General features: G+C 42.7%; 1 protein-coding gene across 1 annotated transcript in view; it reads left to right on the top strand.

Annotated features, from left to right (window-relative positions):
• The first annotated feature begins 477 nt into the window (after nt 1-477).
• LOC122562099 (leucine rich adaptor protein 1-like) overlaps nt 478-24,969 on the top strand; it is a 38,049-nt gene continuing 13,557 nt past the window's right edge. The window contains exon 1 of the mRNA XM_043714627.1: nt 478-1,164. Coding sequence (XP_043570562.1) covers nt 958-1,164 — 207 coding nt within the window. The 5' untranslated portion in view covers nt 478-957. The remainder of the gene's footprint in view (nt 1,165-24,969) is intronic.

The following is a 24,969-nucleotide window of genomic DNA, read 5'->3' as shown; positions in this document are numbered from 1 at the left end:
TAACAGTATTAGGACCAACCGCTAACAAATGAAATGGAGTGTGTGTAATTAACTCGTGGAGACTGATGACAGCGGCTTTCAGTTCCCCTTTGTTACTCCCTCAGTTCTCAGAATTGTTAGGGGTACACAAGGCGCCATTCGGCCCATCTTGTCCGAACCCCGGATGATTAAATGGTCGTTTCCTTTCTGGTTGGAGGGCGTCTGCTGCAATCCACATGAAATAGTTTGAACACTGCGTGCCCTCCTCACAGCTCACTTTCCCAGGTGATGCAGACTTGGAGCGCCTCTGGAAATTGACGAAATGGTTCAGCAATTGAGAACAGGGAAATGTTCGGGGTTCGGAGCTCTTCGCAATAGGCCATTACGTAAGAGCAGAGCTGCCACTCAGTTTGTAGGAGAAAAGCCAATGAGAGTGGAAGGAAAAGGAACAGCGAGAGAGAAAAAAGGCGCCGTTGCACTGTTCAGATTACGGTAAGGGGGTGGTCTCTATACATTATTCACCTGTAGGTTTGTTCTCGTGTTTCTGGTCGGGAGGTGGTGTCACAGAGAAGCACAGACACACCAAGGTCAGCTCACATACTAAGCTGTGTGATAGTTTCATTTGCAGCAATCGGCTCCCTGGCAGTTATTGTGCCTTAATACGGAATGAATTAATTCACAACCTTTTGCCAGGGCAATGTCTGAAAGTAGAAAGGCCGCTGCACTCTCCTGTTTTGATGTCAACTTTGTCTTTAACCCGGTGGAATCGTGTCCTCAACCGAGTCAAACCACATCGAGCTGTCCACTGACCGTGAACTCCGACACATATAAAGTCATTTATTCCCTTTAGGCTTTTTGGTGCAAGTTTACTCAACTCACCAGATCAATGCTGCGTGGAGTCAGTCTGAAAGGCTGCAATTAATTTGTGGATCGATTGGGCATTAGGAAAGCATTCCACTTTGTACAATTAATGCGAGGATGGAGGAGTGTGTTCTGCCCGAATTGAAGGAGATAGAGAGCAAGATGGGACGGAAGATTCCCGAGAGCCTGCTGCGGTCACTGCGGGAGAAGCAGCAGGGCCCGTACAAGGAAGAGAAAGTCGCTCTTTCTAACACGGGGACACTAAGTAACTGCAGCGCGCTGGAGAGACTGGAGACTAAGATTCAGATATTGAAGAGAGACATGGTAAGTGTTGGAGCACGCGTTAGCTTACTGACCATGTACAGTGACCGCGGCTTGCAGGACACTGGATGTCAACTAATGCACTGAAAACATTAAAAACGAAGTGCCCAGGAGAACTTCGAATATTTTTTTTCTCTCGCCTGCTCAGTACAATATGAGCGCAGTGTGTGCAGACGATATTGTATTTTCTGCCAAAACGCGGAAGCGAAATGTCAGCAGCGTAAATCTATGTGGAAGCGGCAACACTTTCTCTGTAGATCACGATGAAGAGAATAATTTATTATTTTGTATTGAATCAATTTTTGGAACTTTTTTTGGATGGGTGGTACATAATTTCATTTCTAGGTGCTAGATGGGGAGATACTGGTCTGGTGGTAACATCACCGGACTGATAATCCAAGGGTGTTTATTTCAGATTTCCAGCATCCGCAGCATTTTGCCTTTCTTACTCTAATCTAGAGTTTCAGGGTTCAGATCTCAGTGTTGTAATGTTTTATTGTGAAAAGACATTATCATTTTCTCTGGGCAATAGAAGCCCAGGTAGTAGTACAACAGTGTGGACCCAAATCCCAGATAGCAGCTGACCGAAATTAAATTGCATTTATAAATCTGGAATATAACACTAGTCTCAGAAATGGTGACCATGAAACTGTCATCAGTTGTTTTAAAAACTGGTCCGATTACAGAAATAACCTGTACTTATAAGCCTGGCCTACATGTGATTCCAGATCCACAGCAATATGTGTGAGAGAATCTTAACTGCCCCTCTGAAATGACCATAGCAAACCATTCAGTTAAAGGCAATTAGGAATGGGCAACATGTTGGCTTGACCAGCAATGGACATGACAAAGACTTGATAACAATTTCTATCTGAAGAAGGGTCACTGGACCTGAAACTTTCACTCTGTTTTTCTCTCCATGGATGCTGCCAGATCTGCTGAGTCTCTCCAGCAATTTCTGTTCTTGTTTCAGATTTACAGCATCCACATTCTTCTTTTCATTCAGTCAGGAACTATCTTCTGTTTTTTTCTCAAAATTTAATTATCTGGATTTTTAAAGTATGAATAGCCCTCTTATTTAATAAAGTGCAAAAGGCTTCTTAGCCATTTTGATTTTTAAAATAACCCATTTTTTGAAATATACATGTTTGCATAAAAAGCATTAAATTAAGGGAAATTTGATGAGTAACATGAAATACTTTAACGTTTGGATAATCAAAGTTTGTGTCAAAGTTCAAACACCTTAACAGCACTGGATGCAGAGTGAAGCTCCTAGTAATTTATTTAAACAATGGGGCAGCATGGTAGCTCAGTGGTTAGCACTGCTGCCTCACAGCACCAAGGACCTGGGTTTGACCTAAGGCTGTATGGAGTTTGCATATTCTCCCCATCTCTGCATGGGTTTCCTCCAGGTGCTCCGGTTTCCTCCCACAATCCAAAGATGTGCAGGTCAGGTGAATTGGCTGTGCTAAATTGCGCTTAGTGTTAGGTGCATTAGTCAGGAGTAAATATAGGGGAATGGGTCAGGGAGGGTTACTCTGAGGAGGATCAGTGTGGATTTGTTTTGGCTGAAGGGCCTGTTTCCATACTGTAGGGAATCTAGTCTAATCAACGTGACCGCACCTACCCCCCAGTAGAAGTATCTTTGTGAAAATCTTAAATCCATACTCACAAAATTATCTAAACTCTAACCTCAATCTGGGTGAATCTGATCGGAGATCCTAAAAATGGAAGTAGAAAAACAACTTGCATTTATATAGCAGCTTTAATGCAAGAAAGTGTCATAAGGTGCTTCGTGAGAGTATTTTGAAGCCAAAACATGACACCTAACCACATAAAGTGCTATGAGGACAATTGTCAAAAAAAAATTGAAGGGAGAAAAGGAGAAGCAATGTCAGAGGTTTAGGGAAGAAATTCCTGAGCTTAGGGGCCTCACTAGTACATGGTATGGCCATACACAAAATTGCAATTAAAATCAGAAATGCTCAGGAAGCCAGGCTTAAATAAATGCAGATATGGATGATTCCAGCTCCAACAACACTCAAGGATCATGATGCCAGTTAGGACAAAGTAGCCCACTGAATTTGAACTTAATCTGCCACCTCCACCATTCCTTCACAATGGATGCATAGAGGCAGCAGTGTGTATCATCTCAAAATGCACTGGAGTAACTCAACAAGACTTCTAGGACAGCACCTTCCAAATGTACAATCTTATCTAGAAAGACAAGGGCTACAGATACATGGAAATCCCACTGCCTGCAAACTGTACTCTAAGCCACACATCATCCTCACTGGAAAACATTTTACTGTTACTTTATTGTTTCTGGGTGAAAATCCTGGAACTCTCTTCCTGATAGCTCCCTGAGTCCGCCTACACGACACAAATTTCAGAGATTTGAGAAGCCAGTTCACCACCACCTGCAGTGTAATTAAGGATGGGCAATTAATGTGGTCTATGCCACATAACATGAACAAATAAGAAAAAAAAAGTCAGAATCAGCCACGGAACCAAAAACAATTGCTTCGGGTCTGGAAATCTCTACTCAGCCAGTACTAGATGCTGGACAAGGAGGCTGGACAATTTAGAGATTGGAGGGGTCATGAGAAGTCACAGAGAGATAGAGCTGGTTGTCTTGAGCTTGCATTGACAGGGTAAATAGAAAACAGATGTTCCCCTTAGTTGAAAGGTCAATTACAAAGGGCATAATTTTAAAGTGAAAGGCAGAAGTTTGAGAGGGGATTTGAGGAAACCTTTTTCAACAAGAGCATGGTGGGGGTCTGAATGTGGTAACTGGGAAGGTAGTTGAGGTGGGCAAACTCGACTGTTAAGTGCATTTGGATAAGCACTTGAAGTGTCACAACATTCAAGGCTATTGGCAAAGTGCAGGAAAGTAGGACTAATGCTGGTAGTGGTATATTTTTGGTAATACAAACTCAATGGGCCAAAGGGCATCTTCTGTACTATACGATTCTATGAATGTGGCAGTAAAGGCTGTGTTTATGAATGAAGTTGCTGAGGGGCAGCATGTAGATTAAAAATATCAGAGGCCCACAGATGAGCATCAGACAGAGCAATGAGGATTCTAACTATGATTAACTAGATGAGAATAGGACCAAGTGAGTGCAATTCTATACACAAGCAAGCAAAAACCTATATCGTGTCTTTCCGGTCTGGACCTCTTGAAAGTGCATCACAATCAATAATTTAATTTTGTGTAGAAGGCATTGTTTTTGTGGTCAGGTACTTGTATCGTAAGTATGTGAACTCCATTTCATCAACTTCTTATATTTTCTAGCATATACCACTTGATTGTAGGTGTGCTGAATCTTTGCATCAAGCAAAGGCAGATTCAAAATTCAAAATTTTGGAGTTACGTTGTAACCATGTGAACTCACACAACCAGTGTCGGACTTTCATCAAGGCATTCACATTTACATCATCTGGGCCATCATGTAACTCCAAAACGTTAGTAGCACTTTTGAATTGGCACTCATTTGAATCTGCCTTTGCTTGATGCAAAGGATCAGCATACCTACAGTCAAATGGCATATACTAGAAAATAGAAGATGTTGGTGAAATGGAGTTCACATGCTTACAATACAAGAATCTGACTACAAAAACAGTGTCTGCTAAACAAAATTAAATTATTGGTTGTGATGCACTTTCAAGAGGTCCCAAGGCCATAAGTGGAAAGACACTATGTAGGTTTTTGCTTGCTTGTGTATAGAATTGCACTCACTTGGTCCCATTATCATGTGGAGAAAGTGAGGTCTGCAGATGCTGGAGATCAGAGCTGAAAATGTGTTGCTGGAAAAGCGCAGCAGGTCAGGCAGCATCCAGGGAACAGGAGAATCGACGTTTCGGGTATAACCCTTCTTCAGGAAGAAGGGCTTATGCCGGAAAGGTCGATTCTCCTGTTCCCTGGATGCTGCCTGACCTGCTGCGCTTTTCCAGCAACACATTTTCAGCCCATTCTCATGTGGACAAAGTAAATCAGGAGAAACTGATCCAATTGGTAGAACAGTTGCAAACAAGAAAGCACTGACTTAGGACAATAGGGCAAAAGAACTAGAGGGAGCATGAAGAGAAACAAGGTCAGGATTTGAATGTGCTGCCCTCAATCAGCTTTCAAAATGGAATTGAGTAACTCAGGGGAAAAGACAGTGAGTGGAACTAGATGAGTGGCTCTTAGAGGGAGGCTGGCATAAAAATAATAGAATGAATGGCCTTCTCCTATGCTGTATTCACGCAAGGGAGAGGCTTGAAGTTAAGCAGAGTGAGACAGTAAAGATTAGTCTAGCTTTTGGGTCAAAACTTACAACTTGAACAAATTTCAGTGTGTAGAAGCGATATTCTGCTGTAAAAGGTAACTCAGGGGTGTGGGGCATGTGGTATGTCCTGCATGTAAATCATTTCAGCTGAAACTATTTTAGCCGGTGGCATATGATCCTGAGTATCATTACCATTCACAACTTATACGCCAGACACAGCTCTCTTCCTGCAGTCCAAAAGTGGTTTATTGTACTGCACTCGTCTCTCCCCTCTTCAGCCCCACTCTTGCTGGATTCATTCAACCATACAAATTGACAGAAGGTTTTATGAGTTAACTGGAATAAAATATGGATGTTTAAGCATTTTGACACCAGGGAGTTTGAATAGATTCAGTTACCATCCTGTTAAATGTAAACAGAGCACAAAATACTAATTGAACAATCAGTTGGAGAATTCATGGAAATTGTCTATCTTGGGGCACCAAAAAAGAAGCTGATATTCGATGGAGAATGTGAATATTTAGCTACATCTGACTGATATAATTTTGGGGTTATTGATGTTTTCTTAAGCATATTTTGTTATTATTTTAACAATTGTTACATTTTAAGAGCTGGGTGTGCTATTAAGCCATGGTTCAGGATGAAAACAGTATGTGCTGTACAGCAAAACCAAGCTTGAACCAGGCTGTATGCATAGTTATCTTCAAAAAGTAGATATGCACTTCAGTGTCTATTATCCTGGGTCAGCCGTGCTTAAGTTAGTTGTAATTCAGTGAAGGATGAGGTAGTTAAGAGTGATGGTTTCACAATGAAGAGGGAGCAGACAATCACTGTCGGGAAGGTAAAATCTCTGTGGGGGTCTTAAATGGTCAGTGTAGGAGTGGTGAATGGTTTGTGAGGGTAGAGAGTCACTGTGAGGGGACTTGAATGGTCACTGGAGAGTATGGATGATGACTGTGAGGGGGATGGGATAGTCCCGGAGGGATACTGGGTAGTTGCTGTAAGGAGAGTAAATGATCAATGTGAGAGCTTTGATCAGTCACTGTGAGGGAAATGGATGGTCACTATAAGGGTTGAGTGAATGATCATTGTGGGAGTTCTGGACAGTCACTGTGAGGGGGTTGGATGATCTCTGTAAATGGGTGGACGGTCTCTGTGAAGGGTTCGACAGTCTCTGTAAAGAGACTGGATTGTCACTGTGTGGGTAGCATGAGGAATAGAAGGTCACCATGAGGTAGGTGCATGGTCATTACGAGGAGGATAGTCACTTTAGGGTGAGGATTGTCTCTGGATCTGACCAAATTCTAATGAGAATGATACTATTTTCCACGCCAACTCTCATTTCGCTAATTGCTCATCACCAGTGACATGAGTGGAGCATGCTATGTGAGACTAATTGTCGTCTCCTTGACAATGGCCGTGAACCTCTGGGACCAAGCAGCAATTTCCCAAGTTAGACTAGGACCGGGCTCACTGGGAAGCAATATTCTGTGCCCTGACCTTAGGGAACATAATTTGGTTTACTTGATTCAAATTGTCTGCATGGCAGAAACAAAGCCACAGTTTAAAATATGGCATGAATCATTTCTTGTTAGAATTATAGAATCCCTAGAGTGTGGAGACAGGCCGTTTGTCCCAACAAGTCCACACTGACCCTCCAAAGAGTAACCCACCCTACCTTTTTGCTCGACCTTTCCCCTGACTAATGCACCTAACCAACATATCTCTGAACACTATGGGCAATTTAGCATTGCCAATTCACCTAACCTGCACATCTTTGTCTGGACTTGTCACTGTGTGGGTAGCATGATGAATAGATGGTCACTGTGAGGACTGTGGACTGTGGGAGGAAACTGGAGCACACGGAGGAAACCTACACAGATTCCACACAGATGGTTGCCCTAGGCTTTAATCAAACCTTGGACCCTGGCACTGTGAGGCATTAGTGAGGCTAACCACTGAGCCACCAAGCTGCCCATTAGAGAATGATTGCTGTGTATGGATTGCTAGAGAATAGCGACATGATTCTGGACCTTGGGCAATCCAATCTCAGCTCTATGTAAACAATAAGACAGTCTACATCATGGCTGGTAGTATTCCATTGAATCCAGGATATCTGTTGCAAATATTATTAGATTAGATTCTCTATGTATAGAAACAGGCCCTTCGGCCTAACAAGTCCACACCGACCCTCCGAAGGGTAACCCACCCAAACCCATTCCCTTATCCTATCCTATATTTGCCCCTAACTAATGTACCGAACTATGGGCAATTTAGCATGGCCAATTCACCTGACCCACACATCTTTGGATTGTGGGAGAACGTGCAGACTCCACACAGACTGTCGCCCGAGGCAGGAATCGAACCTGGGTCCCTGGTGCTGTGAGGCAGTAGTGCTAACCACTGAGCCACCATGTGGCTGTCTTCTCTCATGACTAGTGTTGCTCATCAAGAAAAACAAGACAAAATATTCTGGATTGGTCTCAGAAATAGTAACAAATTGAAGGCAGTCAAAGACCCCATGCACTTCCCTTGCTCCCCCCCACCAACCTCTGCCACCTCCCTGCAAAGCTTACATTAGATCTGTCAGGACATGACCGACAAAGCCGATTTCAATTTATAGCATTAAGATATTTAAATTCATTCAGGAGATGTGGGCCCCATTATCTGGACTAGCATTTATTGCTCAGTGAGGCATGAAAGAATTCATACTATCAAATTTATTCAACTAATATTCACTTTTAAGTAGAACTCAATAAATACTATTGCGACTGTCTTCAGGAGCCAATAGGGTTTTTATTCAAATAAACGATTCAGCGGAGACTCAAGTTATAAGCTGGTCCACGAACGTTGGCTAATATCCTGTTTACAAATACTGACATTAAGAACAAGACATGCTTTAAAGATGTAAAGCTAGGTTAGACTAAGAATCCCTTTCAAGAAATTTGTATGATGGCTCTGTTGGACAAACTAGTTTCTATTTAGTTCTAACTATATGTCAAATTGGCCAACTCTCCTCAGAGCAGAGTTTAAGAACAGACGAGTAGTGTTCACCAAAAAATAAAATGTTAGGACAAATTTCAGTTCTTATTTGAAGCAGTCTTAATGTGCAAAAAAACTGAATGTTTCTAATTTACAACTGAATCACAACCATTAAACCACCAATGAATGATAATCATAATTGACAAATTTTGGGTAACTTATTGCCTTTATTTTATTTGACTTAGATCATAGAACCCCCTACAATGTGGAAGCAAGCCATTCAGCCCATGAGTTCATACTGACTGTCTGAACAGGATCCCACCCAAACCCATCCCTCTGTCTAATCCCTGTAACCCTGCATGTCCCATGGCTAACCCACCTAGCCTGCACATCCCTGGATGCCATGGGCAATTTAGCATGTCCAAACCAGCTAACCTGCACATATTTGGATGCAGGACTGGCTTGACAGCAGGAGACAGAGGGTAGTGGTGGAGGGTTGTTTTTCAGTCTGGAGGCCTGTGACCAGCAATGCGCCTTAAGGATCTATGCTGGGTCCACTGCTTTTTGTCATTTATATAAATGATTTGAATGTGAACAGAGGAGGTATGGTTAGTAAGTTTGCAGGTGACCCCAAAATTGGTGGTGTAGCGGACAGCGAAGAAGGTTACCTCAGAGTTCAACGGGACCTTGATCAGATGGGTCAATGGGCTGAGGACTGGCAAATGGAGTTTCATTTAAATAAATGTGAGGTGCTGCATTTTTGAAAAGCAAGTCAGGGGAGGGCTTATACACTTAATGGTAAAGTTCTGGGGAGTATTGCTGAAAAAAGACTTTGGAGTGCAGGTTCATAGTTTCTTGAAAGTGGAGTCCCAGGTACATTGGATAGTGGAAGAGAAGGCGTTTCGTATACTTTCCTTTATTGGTCAGTGGGTTGAGTATAGGAGTTGGGAAGTCATGTTGCAGCTATACAGGACATTGGTTAGGCCACTTTTGGAATATTGTGTGTAATCTTGGTCTCTTGAAAGGGTTCAGAAAAGATTTTCAAGGGTGTTGCCAGAGTTGGAGGATTTGAGCTATAGGGAGAGGCTGATTAGATTAGATAACTTACAGTGTGGAAACAGGCGCTTCGGCCCAACAAGTCCACACCGCCCCGCCGAAGCGCAACCCACCCATACCCCTACATTTACCCCTTACCTAACACTAGGGGCAATTTAGCACGGCCAATTCACCTGACCTGCACATCTTTGGACTGTGGGAGGAAACCGGAGCATCCGGAGGAAACCCACGCAGACACGGGGAGAACGTGCAAACTCCACACAGTCAGTCGCATGAGGCAGGAATTGAACCCCAGTCTCTGGCGCTGTGAGGCAGCAGTGCTAACCACTGTGCCACCGTGCCGCCCACTACCACCGTGCCACCCAGATGGGGGCTGTCTCCCTAGAGCATTGGAGGATGAGGGGTGATGTTATAGAGGTTTATAAAATCATGAGGGGCATGGTTCGGGTGAATAGTCAAGGTTTTTTCCCTAGGGTTGGGCAGTCCAGAACAAAAGGGCATAGGTTTAAGGTGAGAAGGGAAAGATTTAAAAGGAGCCTGCGGGGCAACCTTTGCACTCCAGCAGGTAGTACATATATGTAATGAGCTGTCAGACAAAGTGGTGGAGGCTAGTACAATTATAATATTTAAAAGGCATCTGGGTGGGTATATGAATAGGAAGGGATTAGAGGGATATAGGTCAAATGCTGGCAAATGGAGCTCGATTAATTTAGGATACCTGGACGGCATGAATGAGTTGGACTGACGGGCCTGTTTCCATGATGTACAGCTCTACGACTGTATTTGGACTGTGGGAGGAAACCAGAGCATCCAGAGGAAACACATATAGACATGGAGAATGTGCGAACTTCACACACACAGTGATCTAAGGGTGGAATCAAACCCGGGTCCTTGGAGCTGGAAGGCAGCAGTGCTAGCCACTGAGTCACAATGCTGCTCTCCCTTGACTTCTTGCTCTGAGTTTTAGCAGCAATCAGCATAATGGCATTATTTACTAAATACTGAAAGATTAATTGAGAAGCACTTCTATTTACTTAGTATCATTCACTACCGCCAGATATCTCTAAGAACTTTCCAGCCAATACTGTACTTTTTGAAATGTAGTCACTGTTGTGCCCAGCAAGCTCCTGCAAGCATCAATATCATATGACAACTTAATTTTCTTTTGTGTGCAGTTCACTGAAGAATAAATATTGGCTAAGACATGGGAGTGAAATCCCCATCTTTACTTTGAAATAGTGCCGTGGAATATTTTGCATCCATCTGAACAGATACATAAGGTCTTGGTTTAATATTTCATCTGATAGATGGTATCTTTAGCGGGGGTGTGCTCCCCCAGTGCTGTGATTGAGTGTCCACCTTTGATTTTTTTTTTGTCACACTTAAGCTGTAGAGTGGGACTTGAGCTGTAACCTTTGTGTTTCAGGAGCAAGTGTGGCAGCGCTGACATTTAGGTGAATGAAAACTTTCCACGGAAAGTGTGTTAATGATTTCTCACACCAACTGAGACTTTTATAGATGATACCATGCTGCTATACAGGAATGCTGATCCTGCTGAAACCCCACAACCTCCATTGCCATTTAATTTAAATTGATGAAACAACACCAGTTGTATTGAAGCTTAATAGTTCCCTATTTAAGATCACAGAGATGAGCACAGGTAGCATGGAATATTGATAATTTGTACAATTGTTCACAGCTTCTTGACTATTTTAGCACAGTGAGTCCCTGTTTAACATTACCTTGCTTTATGGTGTTTTTGGTTTAATATCAGTCAGTTACTGCAGCCTCCAGTCTAGTTTAATATCTCTGATTTCATTTTAAGGTAATTTCCCATTGGTAGTTACACGTGAACTGATCTGCGCCATTTTGGAATTTCCTCCCTTACTACCTGACTGTCCAACTTGAAGCCTTACTGGTTTCATAACCTGCACACTTACCTGCAGCCTCTCCTTGGCTTACCATCTCGCTGATCCTTTTGCTTAGTTTATTGTCCTCAGTTTTGCTCACAACTTCCACACTTGAGTCCTCAATGTGAATGGAGGCAGGAGAAGCAACTTCTGCAGCATGTGAGCAATGAATACAGTAAACTAAATCAAATGAAGCCCAAATAAATCAATGTTTCAGCTAGGAGAATTTGTGATCTTGTAAGGTGAGAGACAGTGAAAAGGCAGTGTTACATCTCCTCTGCTTGTACCAAAAGATGCCTTGAGAAAGAGATTAGGTTTAGAGGTGATGGAGGATTGGATGAGGGTGTTGCATAGGGAGTGGTCCCTCGGAAACTTGACAAGGGGATGGGATGATGCGTTTGGCGCATTTTGCAAGAAATGATAGAAAATGATCCATTGAGTATGGAGACTGGGGAGGTGTGAGGACATTGGGAGGAAGGGAAAGGCATGAGAACGGGGTGCAAGAAATCAGTTGGATATGGGTGAAAATCCTGTCCTTGGATAGAATTCATGATTGAGGAAAAAGAAAACTTACCACAAGAATTTGTGTGGAAGGTTGTATCATCAAAGCACATGTGACAGAGAATGAATGGAATCCTTACAGCATGCAGTCAGTAGGGTGTATAATGAATATTTGTGGCTAGCTGATCCTCGGAGTCAGAGAATTCAACTGCATCATTTTATTTACCCAACCTTTATATAACATTTGGGCTTGAATTTTCCCAGAGTTTTGGAGAAGGATTGTGAGGTGAGAGGGGTGGTCACATGGCATCACAATAGCACCCAATCTGTCCCTGCCACCAGGGTTTATCACAATGGGGGCAATGGTAAAGCACCAGCTGGGCTCCCCACCAACCAAAGGTGGGAGGCCATTTAGTCCAATTAATAAACCAATTGATAGCTGTGTTAACCCCAGATACATTCACATAGCCCCCCGGAGTAAATCTTCTTTTGTGTCACTCCTCAGCCCATGGACAGGCGTGTTGGTGGATATGGTTGCCACAGATACAGCAGTAGAAGAGCTAGACAAGGAAACATCTTACTTACTTGTGAGGGAAGTGCAAGATGTCAACACCCTTTCCTTTAGTTTCCAGCTTCAGCTGCCATCTCTATTGGTGACACTGCTAAGCCACCTGAGCTCTGATTAGACCGTCTGCTCAGAAAGGCAGGTCTTTCTTAAGTTTCCTTAGGTTATTCATTCAGGGAATGTGGATATTGCTGGGTGGGCTGGCGCCCCTAATTGCCTTTAAAGTGATGGCCTGCTTGGCCATTACAGAGGATAGTTAAGAGTCACATGTAGGCTACAGTGGGGAAGCACAGCAGAATTCCTTCAAACATAAACAAAAATTGCTGGTGAAACTCAGCAGGATCTGTGAGGAGAAGGTAGAGTTAACATTTTGAGTCAGGTAACTCTTTGTCAGCAGTTTTCCTTACCTTTAGTGTACCAAATGGGTTTTTAACAGCAATCATTGATGGTTATCTGATTGACATTGGCCGCCTTTTATTTAAATTTCAGATTTCACTATCTTCTGTAATAGGATTTAATTCCAGAATGTTCTGAGATTCTAGATTGCTAATACTGTGACATCATCATTATGCCCCCTTCCACTCCATAGATTCTACAGTACTGGGACACACAGTTGGGGGCTTGCAAAAACAGATTTGGAACTGGTGGCAGGACCACAAGACAGCCATTGAAATTCTGGCCAGGGGTATTTAGATTTGAATGCACATAACGGCGTAATATTCCCATGCACATTGATAATACATTCACCTAACGACTACAACTTTCATATTGAAATTGTAGACTTGGCACACTTCAACATGTTGTCTGGAATTGATGGTGCAGTTGATATTCTAATTGCCCAATGCTAAAGTTGCAGGGAAGAGCAGTAGGAAGTTCAGCAAGTCTTCAACCTATGGTATATAGTTTACTGACACTCATTGTCATAGCTCACCTCTGAGGAATGTGAATATGATGCCAGAGCGAAACTATTGCCTGTGCAATCAAACCAGAACAAAGTGTTCATATCCCCAAAGTAGAGAAGGGGGAAGGAAAAGGAAAACAGAGCAAAAATACATTTTAAAAAAAAAAGTCCACTCTTCCCCTGTCGACACAAGATAACCATGCAGCAGTCCATCAAGTTTACACTGCAGTGTAATGGCTGGCAGCCAGTGTAGATTGAATCTCTCTAAACATTGCACTGTTCATTCTGTCTACTCCTAATAAAAAAAAACTTGCTGACACTCAATAACAGAGTAATAAGCATCACATGGCACCACCTGTAATTTTCTGCACTAAGCATTAATCTTCATTTAGAAGAGCCAAAGAATCTAAGACTTTACTAACATATAATTACATCGTAGTTCGTACTGTTAAATACCACGCAAAGGAAAATATTGCATGTGTTATAATGTGAAGAACTGCCTCAAGAAAGACAAAAGCATAAATAACTTTAACAAAGAGCTAAGAGGACAATAAGGGGCCACGTAATATCTTGGCAAATGGGATCAAGGAAAATCCCAAGGTCTTTTATATGTATATAAGAAGCAAGAGGGTAGCTCCAGAAAGGATAGGTCCATTTGAGGACAAAGGAAGGAATTTATGTGCAGAGCCAAACACTTGAAATATTTTTGTTGCAAACATTGGGTAGTTCAGGCAGTGAATGTTATGAGCTGGTAAAGCTGTGTGACATCAAGTTGGCACCATTTCGCTGCTTCTGACACTCCCACAAGGTGCCCATACAAGTGCCCTTACCAAAGTTATGTACCAAATAGACTTTAGATTAGATTAGATTACAATGTGGAAACAGGCCCTTCGGCCCAACAAGTCCACACTGACCCGCCGAAGCGCAACCCACCCATACCCCTACATGTACCCCTTACCTAACACTACGGACAATTTAGCATGGCCAATTCACCTGGCCTGCACATCTTTGCACTGTGGGAGGAAACCGGAGCACCCGGAGGAAACCCATGCAGACACGGGGAGAATGTGCAAACTCCACACAGTCAGTCGCCTGAGGCGGGAAATGAACCCGGGTCTCTGGCGCTGTGAGGCAGCAGTGCTAACCACTGTGCCACCATGCCGCCCAGTTATCTTCAGTTATGTCATTGATCTAGATTTTAGGCATTGAAGTCTACCCACTCTGATCATTGCTGGCAAAGGGATAACTTCACTGGCTGAGGATCCAATGTTTCTTGGCTTTGGAGTTGGTGGAAAGCATCATAATATTGCCCAATTCTCTGCCATGCATCTGCACCTAAAGTTGAACTGGCTGTCATTTACTGCTGTAAACTCTCAGAGCCTTGGCGAAAACCGGCACACTGCAAAATAGCCAGTGATTATGTGTGTGTGGTTGTTTTTTAATGCTTTTGATAGGTGTTATCTCAATCACCCAATAAAAATATTTACAATCATTCGGGCATAGTAGACTATGTACCAGGTGCAGTAAATGGGATTATTGTACTTTAGTGTTTGTTGGTCAGCATGGTAGGCCAAAGAGCCTGTTTCTATGCTCTATGACTCTATGAATCTAAGTGGGTAAGGTCCTTCACAAATACTTTACATCGGTATTCATAAAGGAGGAGGACATGGTAGATGGTGAGTCTAGAGAAGGGTACATTGATATTCTAGGGCATGTCAGTATAAAAAGGAGAAGGTATTGGGGGTTCTGAAAAGCATTAAGGTAGAGAAATCGCCAGGGTCTGATGGGATCTATTCCAAAGTACAGAAGGAGGCAAGGGAGGAAATTGCTGGAGCCTTCTATGAAATCTTTGTATTCTGTTCAGTTTCAGGAGAGGTTCCAGAGGACTGCAGAATAGCTAATGTTGTTCCTTTGTTCAAGAAGGGGTGCATATTCTCAGGCATGTCAGCATAAAGATTGGAACTGGTGGCAGGACCACAAGGCAGCCATTGAAATTCTGGCCAGGGGTATTTAGATTTGAATGCACATAACGGCGTAATATTCCCATGCACATTGGTAATACATTCACCTAACGACTACAACTTTCATATTGAAATTGTAGACTTGGCACACTTCATGGTAGCTCAGTGGTTAGCACTACACTCTCACAGTGCCAGGGACCCAGATTTGATTCTCGCCTCGGACAACTGTCTGTGTGGAGTTTGCACGTTCTCCCCATGTCTGTGTGGGTTTCCTCTGGGTGCTCCCACAATCCAAAGATGTGCCAGTCAGGTGGATTAGCCATTAGACACTATTGCCCATAGTGTCAGGTGCATTAGTCAGAGGGAAATGGGTCTGGGTAGGTTACTCTTCAGAGGGTCGGTGTGGACTGGTGGGGCCAATAGGTCGTTTCCACATTGTAAGGAATCTAATCTAAAAGGCAATAGGAATAACTCAGAAAGTTACACGCTGGTGAGCCTTATGTCAGTGGTAGGGATGTTACTGAAGAGGATTCTTAGAGACAGGATTTGCTCACGTTTGGATATGGATTGATTAGCGATAGGCAACATGGCTTTGTGCAGGGAAGACCATATCTAACAAATTTGATTGAGTTTTGTGATGAAGTCAGAAAGGTGATTGGGGTCAAGGCTGTGAATGTCATAGTAATCATAGGACCCCTGTAGTATGGAAGTAGGTCATTTCGCCTGTCAGGTCCACACTGTCCCTGAAAAGAGCGTCCCACCAAAATCCACCCTCCACCCAAACCCTGTAATACTGCAGTCTCTGGACATTATGGACAATTTAGCACGGCCAATCCACCTAATCTGTGGGAAGAAACCAGATCACTCATAGAGACATGGGGAGAATGTGTAAACTCCACACAGTCACCTGTTGGCGGAAACAAACCCAGGTCCATAGTGCTGTGAGGCAGCAGTGCTAACCACTGAGCCATCATGTCATCCCTGTTGTCTACATGGCCATAGGCAAGGCCTTTGACAAAGTTCCTCATTGTAGGCTGATACAGAAGGTGAAAATGTGTGGGATTCACAGTGAGCTGATAAGATAGATACTGAACTGGCTTGGTCATAGAAGACAGAGAGTAACAGTGGAAGGTGTTTCCTTTGACTAGAGATCTGTGACCAGTGGTGTTCCACAGGTATCAGTACTGGGATCTCTGTTGTTTGTGATTTTATATATATAAATGATTTGGAAGAGAATGTGGGTGGTCTGATTAGTAAGGTTGCAGATGGCAGAAGGATTGGGAGAACTGCGGTGAATGAGGATGATTGTCACAGGATATCGATTGGCTGGAGATTTGGGTGAGAAATGGCAGATGGGATTTATGCTGGAATGTCTAATGCAGGAGGGAAGTATACTGTATTTGGAAGAACCCTTAGAAACATTAACATATAGAGGGATCTTGGTGTACACGTCCATAGTTTAGTTAATCTGGCAACACAAGTGGATAAGGTGGTCAGGAAAGCATATGCCATGCTTGCCTTCATTGGATGGGGTGTGGAGTATAACAATAGGCAAGTCATGATGCAATTGGATAGAACTTTAGTTAGACTATATTTGGAACATTGTGTAGCGTTCTGATTGTCTCGCTACCAAAAGGGTATAGAGGCTTTGGAGATGGTACAGAAAGGTTTTACTGGGATGTTGCCTGATTTGGAGGGTATTAGCTATGAGGTGAGATTGGACAAACTTGGTTTGTTTTTCACTTGAATGTCGAAGGCTGAGGAGTGACCTGATAGAGGTTTTCAAAGTTATGAGAGGCATGGATAGAATGGATAGTTGGAATCTTTTTCTCAGAGTAGAAATGTCAATTATTTGGAAACGTAGGTTGAAAGCAAAAGCAGAAAGCTTAGACGGTATGCGAGAGGCAAGTTAATTTACAGAGGTTGGCAAGTGCCTGGAATGCATGGCCAGTGGAGGGAGTGGAAGCAGATACAATAGCAATGCTTAAGAGGCATCTTGACAGATACACGAATTGGCAGCGCATGGGGGATACATGTAGAGGCAAAAGATTTTAATTTAGAAAAGCATTTTGTGTTGACGCAGTCATCGTAGGCTAAAGGGCCTATTGTTGAGCTGTTCTTTGTTCTATGTGAATAAAAATAATGCCACTCAGAAAATTTCAATGATTTCTCTTACATTACTGTATAAAACATTTTAACTTAGTTGTATGTGTACCTTGATACCTTAGTACATGGTAAGACATGTCATCAATTATTCAACTGATAATCTAACATATTTAGAGTACAAATGCATAAAAAATGTTAACCTTTCAGGAAGCTCAACACTTAAAGCTTTCATATGTACACATTTATTAGGAACATGAAAAACATAGATTGAGAGAATATTATCAAGCCTATAAACTACACATAATCCTTAAAATCCACCCTAGCATGAACTCTGCCACACCCTTTGAATGGGAGGTTCTGCACAAAACCACACTGATTATATTTGGCAATCAGCTAAAATGCCAGAACATTCATCCATCCTCACTCCCACTGGAACATTGTTATCAATATAATATAAACTTCTATCTTGGATCTGTGCATTTAGACAGTGACCTGCCTTAGCTCTGGTGAAACAAAGATATTTCTTTTTATATTTAGTTCAATATGTTGAGACCAATTATTTGAAGTAATGTTTATTACAGCTAAACCATAATGGTCCATTCTTGTATTGCTTCAGGAGAAATAACTCTGTAATTATATAAAACTTTGCCTGACAGCTGTTGCTTTGGTGTAGAAAGGAATATGGGGAATGAACAAATGAAACCATGATGAATTCCCAGTGCATTTTATATGTAGAACAGCCAAAAAGGTGAGGAACCATTCAGCACAACTTTTAAATACTGTGTTTCAAGCTAGCCTGGACAGGATTGCTGGACGGACATCACATTTCAAATGACTGTACTCCAATGAATCAGGCACCTTCTCTACTTTCAAAGGATGGAGTGACATAACATGTAGAGATAATAATAGTATATTGTCAAGCATCTGTGTATTCAAAATACTTAACTGGCTTATTTACTGATACCTAGGAGCATGTGCAATTGCAGTGAAATCTCTGAAACAACCTGTGATAAAACCTTAACAAACGCTTGAAAGTAGGGGTAAAATCAATAATGGGTAATGAAACAAATGTAAATGAAATAGAATTATTTTAATTATTAAGAATCAATTTACACATTACACATACAGATCTAAAACAAAGTGGAGGTGTACAAAGTTAAAAATCACACAACACCAGGTTATAATCCAACAGGTTTAATTGGAAGCACACTAGCTTTCGGAGCGACGCTCCTTCATCAGGTGACAATCACCTGATGAAGGAGCGTCACTCCGAAAGCTAGTGTGCTTCCAATTAAACCTGTTGGACTATAACCTGGTGTTGTGTGATTTTTAACTTTGTACACCCCAGTCCAACACCGGCATCTCCGAAAGTGGAGGTGAGCATGCACAGTCAGAATTTGTCATCAAATGGTTGGTGTCAGCAGACTCTCTCCATTTAGATTTTAGCCTTGAACATACTGATTAGGACAGGTATGGTTTGCTCCATTACATACACGCCAGTCATGAAACAGCTATCTACTCAAATTTCATTTTCCTGACCTTTACCCATAGCCTTGTATACTGTAGCACTTCAAGTGTTCATCTAAATACTACTTAAATATTTTGATGTTTCCTGACTTGAGCACCCTATCAGGGGTGAATTCCAGATACCTCTCATCCTCTGAGTGAAAAATCCTGTCCCTAAATAGTTCTAAATCTCCTATCATTTACCTTAAATCTTTACCCTTGTTATTTACCCCTCTGCAGGGGAAGGTTGCTTCTCATCTATCCTTGCTTATGCCCCTTATAATTTTGTACACCTCAATAGAGCCCCCTCAGCCTTCTCAGCTCGAAGGAACCCAACCTCAGCCTCTCTCGTCTGTCTTCATAGCTGAATTGCTCCAGCCCACTTAACGTCCGACTGAATCTCCTCTGCACCATCTTGTGGTGCAGTAACATCCTTCCTATAGTGTGGCAACTAGCACGTACACAGTACTCCAGCTGTAAGCTAACTAACATTATATTGAGCTCCAACATAACGTATAAAATAAAACAGAGATGTGAATGTTGGAAATTTGAAAGAATAAAAATAAACGCTAGAGGAGCTCAGTAATCAGAGTTAACTTTTCAAGTTCAGTTGTCTTTTGTCAGAACTCAAGATGGATTAGATTCTTATAGTATGGAAACAGGCCTTTCAGCCCAACAAGTCCACACTGACCCTCTGAAGAGTAACCCACCCAGACCCATTCTCCTACCCTATATTTGCCCCTGACTAATGCACCTAACACTACAGGCAATTTAGCATGGCCAATTCACCTGACCTGCACATCTTTGGATTGTGGGAGGAAACCCACACAGAGAGAATGTGCAAACTCCACATGGACAGTGACCCAAGGCAGGAATTGAACCCGGGTCCCTGGCGCTGTGAGGCAGCAGTGCTAACAACTGTGCCACCCAACGGTTGCTGGAATCAAGACATTAGCTATGCTTCTTTCTCCAAAGATGCTACCAGATCGACTGAGTTTTTCTCCAGTAATTTCTGATTTTGTCCCATCATAACTCCGTGCTCTTGTACTCAATGCCTTGTCTAATAAAGGCAAATATTCCATATGTGTTCAAAATCTATGGAAATACACACCATGGTCACTCTGATCCTCTGTACTTCCTAAGATTCTACCATTCAATGTGTACTCACTTGCCTTGTTAGTCCTCCTCAAATACATCACTTTACACTTTTCAGGATTAAATGCCATTTGCCACTAATCAGCCCATCTAACCAGCTAATTTATTTCATCCTGTAGTTTAAGGCTTTCCATATTGCTATTTACCACAGCACTATTTTTTGTATCTTCTGCAAGCTCACTGATTATACCTGCTACATTCATGTCCAGATCATTAATGTGGACAGAAAACAACAAGTGACCACTGAACTTTGTGGCCCATCCTGCTGAATCTCTTCTGCACCCTCTGTGGTGCAATCACATCCTCCTTATAGTGTGGCAACTAGTCACAAAAAAATCCTTTCAATCATTAGCCTTTGCCTTTTGCCACTAAGTTAATTTTGATTTCTATTTGTCAAATTAGATCCCACAGACTCCTACCATCGTGGTCGTTCTCCTATGTAACATCTTGCCAAAAACCTTACTGAAGTCCATGTAGACTACATTGACTACATTGGCTTCATCTACACACCTAGTTACCTCAAAACAAAATTTATGTATGTTCTCTCCCTGACAAAGCCATGCTGACTATCCTTGATTAATTCTTGCCTCTCCAAATGGAGATTAATTCTACCCGTCAGATTTTCCCCAATAGCTTTCCTACCACAGATGTTATCTCACTAACCTGTAGATGCCTAGTTCATCCCTATCAACCTCAGAACATAGAACATTGAACTGTACAGCACAGGAATGGGCCCCTAGGCCCACCATGTTGTGCCGAAACTGATGCCAAATTAAACTAATCCCTTCTGCCTGCCCTTGGTCCATGTCCCGTCATTCATTGCATACTCATATGCTTATCTAAAAGTCCCTTAAATAACCCTATCGTATCTGCCTCCACAACCACCCTTGGTAGCATATTCCAAATCCCTATCACTCTGTGTGTAAAAACGTTGCCCCTCACATCTCCTTTGAACTTTTCCCCTCTTAATACATGCCCCCTAGAATTAGACCTTACAACTCTGGCAAAGAGAATCTGACCATCAATCCTATCCAGGCATCTCATAACTTTCTAAACTTCTATCAAATCTCCCCTCAGCCTCTGCTGCTTCAGAGAAAACAATCTGTGTTTTTCTACCCTCTCCTCCTCATACTCTCTAATCTAAGCAACATCCTGGTAAACCTCTTCTGCACTCTCTCCAAAGCCTCCACATCCTTCCTGTAATGTTGTGGCCAGAACTGAACACAGTACTCTAAGGTGTGGCCGAATCAAAGCCTTATGCATGATATCCTGGCTCTTGTACTCAATTCCCTGACCAATAAAGGCAAGCATACCATATACTTTCTTTACTACCCTATCTACTTGCATGACCGCTTTCTGGAAGTTTTGGACTTGAACCCCAAGATCCCTCTATACATCATTGCTGTTCACGGTCCTGTCATTAACTGTATATCTTTCCTTAACATTTGATCTCCCAAAGTGCAGTACCTCACACTTACGCGGCATAAACGCAATCTGCCATTTTTCTGCCCATATCTGCAACTGGTCTATATCACACTATATCCTTTGACAACCTTCTACACTATCCACAATTCCACCCTTCTTTGTATCATCTGCAAACGTACTAATCCATCCGTCTATTTTCATCCAATCATTTATATATAGAACATAGAACATAGAACATAGAAGAATACAGCGCAGTACAGGCCCTTTGGCCCTCGATGTTGCGCCGATCCAAGCCCACCTAACCTATACTAACCCACTATCCTCCATATACCTATCCAATGCCCGCTTAAATGCCCATAAAGAGGGAGAGTCCACCACTGCTACTGGCAGGGCATTCCATGAACTTACGACTCGCTGAGTAAAGAACCTACCCCTAACTTCAGTCCTATATCTACCCCCCCTTAATTTAAAGCTATGCCCCCTTGTAATACCCGACTCCATACGCGGGAAAAGGTTCACACTGTCAACCCTATCTAACCCCCTAATCATCTTGTACACCTCAATCAAGTCACCCCTAAACCTTCTTTTCTCTAATGAAAACAGCCCCAAGTGTCTCAATCTTTCCTCATACGATCTTCCTTCCATACCAGGCAACATCCTGGTAAACCTCCTCTGCACCCGTTCCAGTGCCTCCACATCCTTCCTATAGTATGGCGACCAAAACTGCACACAATATTCCAGATGCGGCCGCACCAGAGTCTTATACAACTGCATCATGACCTCAGGACTCCGGAACTCAATTCCTCTACCAATAAAAGCCAGACATATATATCACATACAGCAGAGGACCCATTACAGATCTCTGCAGAACACCACTAGTCACATACCTCCAGCTGAAAAATACCCTTCCACCACTGTTCTTTGCATTCTATGGACAAACCTACCCTGAATCTATGCAGCCAAGTTACCATGGATCCCATGCATCTAATCTTCTACTGTGAAGGACCTTGTTGAAAGCCTTACTAAAATCCACATAGCCAACATCCACTGGTCTATCCTCATTGATCACCTTTTTCACCTCCTCAAAAACCTCAATCAGTTTAGTTAGACATGACATGCTGCACCCACAACCTTGTTGACTGTCCCTATTTCAGTCATGCTTTTCCCTATCCCTAAGAATTCTTTCCAATAGCTTCTCAACCACCAATGTGAGACTCACCGGTCCCTAGTTTCCTGGATTATCTGGCGAGTAGTTAATGTTGTTTGTCTGCTCAAGAAGGGAAATAGGGATAATCCAGGAAACTATAGACCGGTGAGTTTCACATTGATGGTTGAGAAGCAATATTGACTGGGACTCTCTTAGAGAAAGAGACTCAGATGGGGGAGAACTTGTTTAGTGCATCAAAGAAGATTTCTTGAAACAGTATATTGATAGTCCAAGTAGAGGACGGGCGCTACTGGGCCTTGTATTGGCTAATGAGACTGGCCAGGTGTCTGACACTTCAGTGGGAGAGCATTTTGAAAAAGTGATGACCACTCCTTACGTTTTAAGATAGCTATGAATCAGGATAAGTCAGAACATTGCGGGAAGGTACTAAATTGGGAAGGGCACATTATGTCAGTATTAGGCAGGAGCTAGTGAGTGTTAATTGGGAGGACCTATTATCCAGTATGTCCTCTCTGCATGAAGATGTGACATTCTCCCTCATTAGTAATGCAACTCCTCCACCTCTTTTAGCTTCCTCTCTATCTCATCCAAAACATACAAAACCCTAGAACACTGAGCAGCCAGTCCTGTCCCTCTCTCAACCAAGCCTTTGTAATGGTCACAACATCATAGTCCCATGTACTGATCCAGTCTCTTCTGCCTTACCTATAATACTCCTCGAGTTGATATAAGCTCACCTCAGCCCATTCATACCATCACATTCATTTGTCTGTCTCTGCCTGTCCTTCCTTTCTAACTTATCGGTCCCAACATCTACCTCCCACTCAATCCCTCCACTTGCTGACCTGCTGCTCTGGTTCCCAGCCCCTCTGCCACTATAGTTTAAACCCTTCTGAGTAGCACGAGTGATCCTCCCTGCGAGGACATTGGTTCCCTTCCAGTTTAGATGCAACACACCCCTCTTGCACCAGCTCCTTAGTCACTCATTTATCTCTCCTATCTTTCTATTCCTTGCCTCACTAGCATATGGCACTGTTAGTAACCCAGAGATTTCTACTCTCAAGGGCCTGCTTTTCAGCCTCTTTCCTAACTCTCTGTATTCACTCTGCAGCTCTCTTTTTACCTATATTATTGATACCAATGTGTACAGCGTCCTCTGGCTGCTCACCTTTCCCCTTAAGAATTCCATGGAACTGCTCAGAGATGTCCTTGACCCTGGCACTAGGGAGGCAACACACCATCCTGGAGTCTCGAATGCGGCCACAGAAATGCCTGCCTATGCCCCTAAGTAGCATGCCTCCGACCACTGTCACTCACTTGGATCTTGCTGGACAGCAGAGCTAATTGTGGTGCCACATGCCTGGCTACTGATGTTATACTCCTCTGAGAGGCTACCCCCATCCCCAACAGTATCTAAAATGGTATACCTGTTAGAGAGGGGAATAGCCACAGGAGACTCCTGCACTACCTGCCTGCTTCTCCTGACAGCCACCCATCTCTCTAGCTGAATCTTCGTATGGAGGTGCTGGTGTTGGAATGGGGTGGACAAGGTTAGAAGTCACACAACACCAGATTATAGTCCAACAGGTTTATTCAAAATCACAAGCTTATTGAATGCTGCACCTTCATCAGGTGAAGTGCAGAGAGGCACATAGGCACAGAATTTATAGCACAGAGATCATACAAATGGTGAGTGGAGTGTCGACAGGTTGAATAATAAGTCTCTTCAGATTATCAAATTTTACTCACACCATCTGACACTTTCGATCATCTGCAGAGACTTATTATTCAACCTGTTGACATCGCACTCACACCATTCATATGATCTTTTGATCTCTCTGCTACAAATTCTGTGTCTATATGCTTCTCTGCACTTCATTTCTCGAAGATGCAGCAGTCTGAAAGCTTGTGCTTTCAAATAAACTTGTTGGATTTTAACCTAGTGTCGTGTGACTTCTGACCTTGAACCTTTGTAAATATTACTGACCTCGAGTCCCCTGGTACCCCTTCTGTAGCCAGAGAAGATTTGAAAACTAATGTCAGAAGCCCTACAGTCTCCTTCCTTGCCTCCCCATGGCAGCCTGGGATAAATCCATCTGGGCCAAGGGACTATCCAATTTTAAACCTGCTAAAGCCACTAATACCTCTTCCCTCTCAATGCTAACTTTTTCAAAACTTTCATGGTCCTCTTTCTGAATCCAGGCCTACATCATACTTTTCCACAGTGAATGCAGATGCAAGATACTCCTGCATCCTTGTTCCCATAATATGCTTATAAAATCCCTTCAGAATTTCTTT

This window comes from Chiloscyllium plagiosum, chromosome 2 (genome assembly GCF_004010195.1).
Source record: "Chiloscyllium plagiosum isolate BGI_BamShark_2017 chromosome 2, ASM401019v2, whole genome shotgun sequence".
Classification (NCBI taxonomy): domain Eukaryota; kingdom Metazoa; phylum Chordata; class Chondrichthyes; order Orectolobiformes; family Hemiscylliidae; genus Chiloscyllium; species Chiloscyllium plagiosum.
This window is presented reverse-complemented; position numbering and strand designations above follow the sequence as displayed.